This window comes from Protopterus annectens, chromosome 2.part1 (genome assembly GCF_019279795.1).
Source record: "Protopterus annectens isolate FY-2018-M chromosome 2.part1, PAN1.0, whole genome shotgun sequence".
In the NCBI taxonomy this organism is placed as follows: Eukaryota; Metazoa; Chordata; order Ceratodontiformes; family Protopteridae; genus Protopterus; species Protopterus annectens.
Window position 1 is genome coordinate 1477167349 of NC_056729.1, and position 8354 is coordinate 1477175702.

At 40.6% G+C, this 8354-nt stretch overlaps 1 protein-coding gene across 2 annotated transcripts in view; it reads left to right on the forward strand.

Annotated features, from left to right (window-relative positions):
* Positions 1 to 6368: 6368 nt before the first annotated feature.
* The window catches only part of GABRD (gamma-aminobutyric acid type A receptor subunit delta), a 583111-nt gene continuing 581125 nt past the window's right edge, over positions 6369 to 8354 (forward strand). Inside the window, exon 1 of one of the 2 annotated variants that reach the window (XM_044062946.1) lies at positions 6369 to 6765. In XM_044062946.1, the coding sequence (XP_043918881.1) occupies positions 6698 to 6765 (68 nt within the window). In that variant the 5' untranslated portion in view covers positions 6369 to 6697. The remainder of the gene's footprint in view (positions 6766 to 8354) is intronic. The other variant, XM_044062945.1, reaches the window with a different exon arrangement.

Consider the following 8354-nt stretch of genomic DNA (forward strand, 5'->3'; position numbering starts at 1 on the left):
CTACTGTCATTTAATAAGGAAGTCTACCATGTAAGCTTGAAAGACAACTGTTCTAATTTCGCCCAGTCTATTTTCTCTACCTATGCTGATTTTTTCGAAGACAAACTCCCAGATGTGTACTCCATGGATTTAGACCCTGAAGTCAGCCCAGTTGTCAGACCAGCCCAAAAAGTTCCAGTAGCTATGCAGAACAGAGTCAAAGCTGAGCTAGATAAAATAGTGCAGCAAGGTGTGATTTGTCCAGTTGATGAAACAACTGAATGGGTATCTTCCATGGTGGTAGCTCATAAGAAAAGCTCAGATGATTTCAGAATATGTATTGATCCAAGAGATTTAAACAAAGCACTGAAAAGACCTCAACATCTAATGTGTACAGTAGAAGAAGTCACTACTGTTACACCAAATGCCACTGTTTTTTTCTGTTTTAGATGCAGAATTCATTTTGGCAATTTTTTCTTAACCGAAAATCTTCGTTGCTAACCACTTTCAGTACTCTTTTTGGCAGATACAGATTTTTGAGAATGCCACTTGGGATAAATTCTGCCAGTGAAGTCATCTAGCATTTAATGGAATACATTTTCTGGATATCCATGTGCTATTATAGAAGATGATCTTCTAGTAGGAGGTAATGATGAAGCCAAGCATGACAGAAACCCCAGGAAAGTTCTGGAAAGAGCACATGAAGTAAATTTTAAGCTGAATACTCAGAAGTGCAAGTTCATGCTACAAGAAGTTACTTATGTTGGTCATTTGTTTACTAGTTCAGGCTTACGACCAGATCCTTCCAAGCAAACAGCAATTCTTGATATGCCAACTCCAGACAATGTTCAAGCCCTACAACATTTTCTTGGCATGGTTAACTATCTAGGCAAGTTCATTATAGACTTAAGCCAACTTTCAGCATCCCTTAGGCAGTTGACATGCAAAGATGTAGCCTGGTCCTGGTTAGAACAACACCAAAGAGGATTTGATGTCCTGAAACAGAGAATTGCTAGTCCACCAACTCTTAGATACTATGATATTTACAAACCAGTAACTCTTTCTTGTGATGCTTTGAAATTTGATTTTGGTGCAGTCATTCTTCAAGAGGGTAGACCAGTAGCCTATGAGTCCAGAACTCTAACCCAAACAGAGATGCAGTATACCCAGAGGAAAGAATGAATAAATAAACAAAAAAAACAAGCTAACAAATAACCAAAAAGGTACACAGATAGTGATGAATACTACAACATCTCTCCCTCATTTAAAACAATAATACAACAATGCTTAAAATTACCTTCCATGTTAGGTAATGCCACCATGATTCTCATTAAACAGATTAAAATGGGCATGTACCTTCATTTGTAAAATAAACAGCTGCTTCCACATCTTCTACATTCTTAATAGTTCATATATTCTTCTAGACACATAACAGGAATAGAATGTCCTAAATCACTGTACCAAACAGCAATATAACATTCACAGTTAGTCACAGATTACCTTTGAATTCCTCATAGCCGGCCTTAGGCATAGACCAACTAGGCAGCCGTCTAGGGTGCCACTCTGGCAGGAGTGCATTTCCAGTAATCTGGATGGTGTAGGTATGCCAGGATGGGGGCATTAGGTGGTGTGTTTGGGGGGGGGATGCTGTGGAGCTCTTTTGCCTAGGGCACCAGTTGACCAAAGGCCAGTCCTGGAACTCCTGTCACCCTAAGGAACAAATTTGCATCAGTATACCTGCTCTCCTGCTTTTTCAGAATGTGATGCTGTTCATATTTATACTCAAAAAGTGAGTCTTCCAAGAAAATGTTGATTTTGAAGTCAAATGAATCATAAACATAAGGTTTCTAGATAGTGAGGAGTATTACTTCTAAACCTCTTAGCACAAGAAATCCAGACAAAGCCAAAAATAATGGGTGGTGGGGGCAAAGGACCAAAAATAGAGACACATTGTAAATATTGCTTTTAAAAAACTTAGAAAGTTGCTAGAATAAAAGTTTTTTTGTTAACATGCATTTTCTGGAGGATATGAAATCTGAAACCCAAATGTCTGTCATTATTTAAAGAAGTCAGTCTTCATTATTTGCCAAGAAAACCACTAATTTTTATAAGGAACAGAACAAACGTTGAGGCAAAAATCTGGACATTCTGAGAAAATCTGGACAGTTGAGAGGTATGGGAGTAAATCCCTATATAGTTCCCATCCTGCTGCTAGGTATTATTGTTAGAATGCCTAGCATAACATTTACCAGGAAATTATACTTCCCTGTATATGCAAACAATCATGATATTGAGAGTGAAGTTTGAGGAGTTCCGTTGTAATAATTTATAGGTGCCTCTGGAAGCATAATTTCCTGGTAGATGATGTTATTATACTAAATATCCTGTGTATAATACATAACTATGGTGCTTGTTACAGGACACAACTGGATGATTTACTCACTTTTTGTACTACTCTGCCCACAGCACAGACTAACACAATCATCATCATCATCATCGTCATCTTCTTTCGGCTGTTCCCGTTAGGGGTCGCCACAGCAGATCATCTGTTTCCATTTCTTCCTGTCCTCTGCATCATACTCTTTCACACCAACCACCTGCATGTCCTCTCTCACCACATCCATAAACCTCATCTTAGGCCTTCCTCTTTTCCTTTTACCTGGCAGCTCCATCCTTAGCATCCTTTTCCCAATATACCCAGCATCCCTCCTCAGCACATGTCCAAACCAACGCAATCTCGCCTCTCTTGCTTTGTCTCCAAACTGTCCAACCTGAGCTGACCCTCTAATATACTGATTCATAATCCTGTCCATCCTAGTCACACCCAGTGCAAATCTTAACATCTTTAACTCTGCCACATCCAGCTCTGACTCCTGCCTTTTCGACAATGATACCGTCTCAAACCCATATAACATAGCTGGTCTCACTACCCTCTTGTAGACCTTCCCTTTCACTCTTATTAGTACCCGTCTGTCACAAATCGCTCCTGACACTCTTCTCCACCCATTCCACCCTGCCTGTACTCTCTTCACCTCTCTTCCACACTCACCATTACTCTGAACTGTTGATCCCAAGTACTTAAACTCATCCACCTTTACCAACTCTATCCCCTGCATCCTCACCATTCCTCTACCCTCCCTCTCATTTACACACATATATTCTGTTTTAGCCCTGCTGACCTTCATTCCTCTTCTCTCTAAAGCATATCTCCACCTCTCCAGGGTCTCCTCAACCTGGTCCCTACTCTCACTACATATCACAATGTCATCTGCAAACATCATAGTCCACGGGGCCTCCTGTCTAATCTCATCTGTCAACCTGTCCATTACCACTGCAAATAAGAAAGGGCTCAGAGCTGATCCTTGATGTAATCCCACCTCCACCTTAAACGTATCTGTCATTCCCACCGCAGTCCTCACCAATGTCACACTACCCTTGTACATATCCTGTACCACTCTTACATACTTCTCTGCCACTCCCGACTTCCTCATACAATACCACAACTCCTCTCTAGGCACCCTATCATATGTTTTCTCCAAGTCCACAAAGACATAATGCAACTCATTCTGACCTTCTCTGTATTTCTCCAACAACACTCTCAGAGCAAATATTGCATCTGTAGTGCTCTTTCCTGGCATGAAACCAAACTGCTGATCACTAATCATCACCTCCCTTCTTAACCTAGCTTCCACTACTCTTTCCCATAACTTCAAGCTGTGACTGATCAGTTTTATCCCTCTGTAGTTACTGCAGCTCTGCACTTCACCCTTATACTTAAAGATAGGTACCAAAACACTTTTTCTCCACTCCTCAGGCATCCTCTGATTTTCCAAAATTTCATTAAACAATCCGGTTAAAAATTCCACTGCCATTTCTCCTAAGCACCTCCATGCTTCCACAGGTATGTCATCTGGACCAACAGCCTTTCCATTCTTCATCCTCTTCATAGCTGTCCTTACTTCCTCCTTGCTAATCTGTTTCACTTCCTGATTCACTATCCCCACATCATCCAACCATCTCTCTCTCTCTCATTCTCTTCATTCATCAGCCCTTCAAAGTACTCTTTCCATCTACTCAACACACTCTCCTCACTTGTGAGTACGTTTCCCTCACTGTCCTTTATCACCCTTACCTGCTGCACATCTTTCCCAGCTCTGTCCCTCTGTCTAGTCAATCGGTACAGGTCCTTTTCTCCCTCTTTAGTGTCCAATCTCTCATACAACTCTCTATATGCCATATCCTTAGCCTTCGCCACCTCTTTCTTTGCCATGCGCCTCATCTCCTTATACTCATGTCTACTTTCTTCATCTCTTTGACAATCCAACTTCTTCGCCAGCCTCTTCCTCTGTATACTCTCCTGTACTTCCTCATTCCACCACTATGTCTCCTTGCCCTCCTTCCTCTGTCCAGATGTCACACCAAGCACCTTCCTAGCAGTCCCCCTTACTAGCTCTGCTATAGTTACCCAGCTATTCGGTAACTTTTCATTACCTCCCAGTGCCTGTCTTAACTCTTCCCTGAACTCCACCTCACAATCACCCTTTTTTAACTTCCACCATTTAATCCTTGGCACTGCTTTCACACTCCTCCTCCGCTTCTTGATCACCAACATCATCCTGCAGACCACCATTCTATGCTGCTTAACTACACTTTCCCCAGTCACCACTTTACAGTCTCCAATCTCCTTCAGACTGGCCCTCCTACATAGGATATAATCCACCTGTGTGCATCTTCCTCCACACTTGTACATCACCCTATGCTCCTCCCGCTTCTTAAAATACGTATTCACCACAGCCATGTCCATCCTTTTCGCAAAATCCACAGTCATCTGACCTTCTGCATTCCTCTCCTTAACACCATACCTACCCATCACTTTCTCATCCCCTCTGTTCACTTCACCAACATGCCCATTGAAGTCCGCTCCAATCACTAGTCTCTCACCCTTGGGTACACTCACCACCACTTCATCCAACTCACTCCAAAATTTTTCCTTCTCATCCATCGCACACCCAACTTGTGGAGCATATGCACTAACAACATTCATCATTACATCAATTTCAAGCTTCATAAACATCACTCTATCAGACACTCTCTTCATCTCCAAAACACTCTTGGCATACTGTTCCGTTAGGATAACCCCTACCCCATTTCTTCTGCCATCCACACCATGATAGATCAATTTGAACCCGCCTCCTATACACTTGGCCTTACTTCCCTTCCATCTGGTCTCTTGTACGTACAATATATCAACCTTCCTTCTCTCCATCATATCAGCTAGCTCTCTCCCTATACCAGTCATACTGCCAACATTCAAAGTTCCTACCCTCAGTACTACACTCCTAACCTTCCTCCTCTCTTCTTGCCTTCGGGCATGCCTTCCCCCTCCTCTTCTTCTTTGGCCAACAGTAGTCCAATTTCCGCCAGCACCCTGTTGGCTAACAGTACTGGTGGCGGTCGTTGCTAACCCGGGCCTCGACCGATCCGGTATGTAATTATGAAAAATTCTCCGCATCAGTAATTTTTGGCAGAGATTTTACACAATAAACAACAAAATTGTCTGATAAGTCTAGATCTTTCTGGACGAAAGCACTCATCCTTGGATTTTTTGTCTGAAGTTAATAAAGTGGATTCTGCATTCTACAACTGTGTGGTGATTTGCAGCCCGCAATACTTTGAGTGGGTTCAATTCAGCTACTTCTTCTGGCTTTTGTGTTTATCTACAATAAACAACAGGCATGCACCAGCTCTCATATCAGAATTGGAGGAAAACCTCATTTTTACAAATACAATACTAAGAAAAAAGAGAAAAGAAATTGAATAAGTTAACAGAAGCATACTGCACTGAAAAAGTATGGTAAGAAATTAATATTATGTTACTCAGAGAAAAAAAACTGACATACAAGCATATTTGTTTGGACAATGACGACTGAGCATCATAAAAAGCGCTGTTTATTACATGGTTAATTAAAAAGTAGAACCTGCGTAGCTCTGTTGATTCCCACTTAGAACTTACAGATTTATTTCACGAATGTAGATGATTTCTTTCTCTGTGTATTGTTGGGGAAATAACTGAATGTTCAGTTTATACTCGTGTTATAGAGCTTCCGTAAATAGATTTTCCTTATTAGCACTTTTAATTAGCAGTTTGGTTTTAATTGTGGCGCTTGCTCTGGCATGCATGCATTCAACAATACTACCAGTGTGCATCTCCCATGGGTTTGGAAGGGAATATTTAAATCTACTGTTGTTACTATACTTAACAAGCCATTGCAGTCACTGTTTGACAATGGTAAACAGCACTCTAAGAATCGTTTTATGTCACCAGAAATCACAAAACAGTTAAATTGGCTGCATGCAGCAGCTCCTCATGTATAGTTATTGAGGCATAAAAAGTTAACCGACAGGGTTAAGCACAGAACTGTAGGAGTTGCATCAGCAGTCATTACACCCCCACACTAGTGAAATGTAGCTGTGTGCTGGTTGTTGTGTACACTACTTTCTTTGGGAAGAAAAGGTGGTTTCCTTTGGTTCTAGGTGTATTTTCCTAGGGGTAGGATGTTCAGGAAGACTTTCTCCGAAGGAGTGCAGATAATTAACTTATATTCCGCTCAAATGTCTACTTCAAATATGTTTCGCTCCTTTTAGTTTTTTTTTTTTTTTTGGGCAGTGCATTTCATATATTTTGCTTGGCTGTGGGATACCAAGGAAAACCTTCGCGATGGAGCTTTTCACATCAGTGGTACCAGCACTCACGGTGCTTTGTATTCAGCAATATCGGATTATAAGGTAATGTCTCATCGGCATGGAATATGCATGTTTATAAGTATATGGAGTATGTTGCACGCTGGCGGAATTTCAGTTTAGTTTAGCTTCAGTTTGCGATCTGCCCCCGCCCCAATTTTCTGCATGAAACAAGTGCGCAGCCTAGCACACTCTGTTGTGAGGGCTATTACCTCCTCGTTCGCTTGGTAAAGGACGGTATGCATTTGAAATGGACCAGTCGCAAGCAAAAATGGCAAAGAGTTTAGAGCAAAAATATTTGCCCATTGTCCTACAATAATGGCATAAAAACAATTACTTTGCAACTGAAATACCATGCATCTCTGTATAAAAGTAACTCAAATTCTGAAGAGTGAACTTTTACAGTATTAAAAGTGAACTCCAGTCCTTTGCAGTAGCCAAGGCGGTCTTGCCCTACAAAAATCTCCTATTTTTGTTAAAATAATATCCCACAGGGCTGTACAGGGCGAAGTACACTTTTGAACACCTCTCGGAATTCGGAAAAGTTGTGGTTAATCTAAACGAAGGTATATGGCATATGTGCATACATAACTTAGTGCTTAATCTCTGAAAACTGTTTTATAATAGTTTAGGGTTATGTGTACCACGCCTCTTAACTTAGAGCAAGAAATGTGGACAGAGACATAAATAATGGGGAGTGGGGGTGAGAAAAGCCCCCAAATAGAGACAATATTTAACTATTGCTTTTACAGACTTAGAAAGTTGATAGAAAAGCATGTATTTTCAGGAGGATATGAAGTCTAAAACTGAAATGCCTATCTTTATTTTCTGACTTCAATCTTTAATGATTTACCACTGATCTGACAGGAAAAAAGCACATTTTTAAGAAAAACGAACCAAAAAATGCGATGCGAAAATCTGTGTAGTTGAAAGGTATGTGTACATCTCTTACGCTTATACTGACTAATGTTTTGGAGATACGTGCACATTTTTAAATGTTATGAAGAACAGAATAGTTTCTAGGTTCGCATACAAAAGTAAGAAACTGACTACACTCTTGCAGAAGGCCGCACGTGCGTTACAGAAGCAACTTAAAATGCTCATATGGTATTAGAAGTCACTGGATCTTCTAACTTCCGCTTATTTGTATTTGTACCTGCTTTCCCTCTAGGCATTTGTTTTTCGAGGGAGAAACTTGGATTGTTATATTTAAGAAACACAGTGTACAGTATTAAGACGGAAGGCGCGAATCTCACGAGTGTTGACAGAGTTTGTAATGTTAAGAGGGATGGTGGTTATAGTTCATTTAATGTTTTGTTATAATCCTTCCCACCACCACCACCACAGCTTTGTCAGCTATGGCCCAGGTGAGGCTGTCAAAGTGCAGGTGTATCCATTGAAAATAAAGGCTGTTCTTTTAATTTAATTAAACTTGACACCCTATTTTTTCCTGGGATAATCTTAAACCACCTATTCATTATTTCTGACTTTAGTGTTATTGGAATATTAAGTTCAGTAGTGTTTCTGTGGTAATTTTGGAAATGAGAGAATGTTTGTTGGCTATTATTTTTGAATAAAATGTCCCCAGTATATACGAACGTTTTTTTTTTTTGTTATTGAATGTAGGCGTGTGC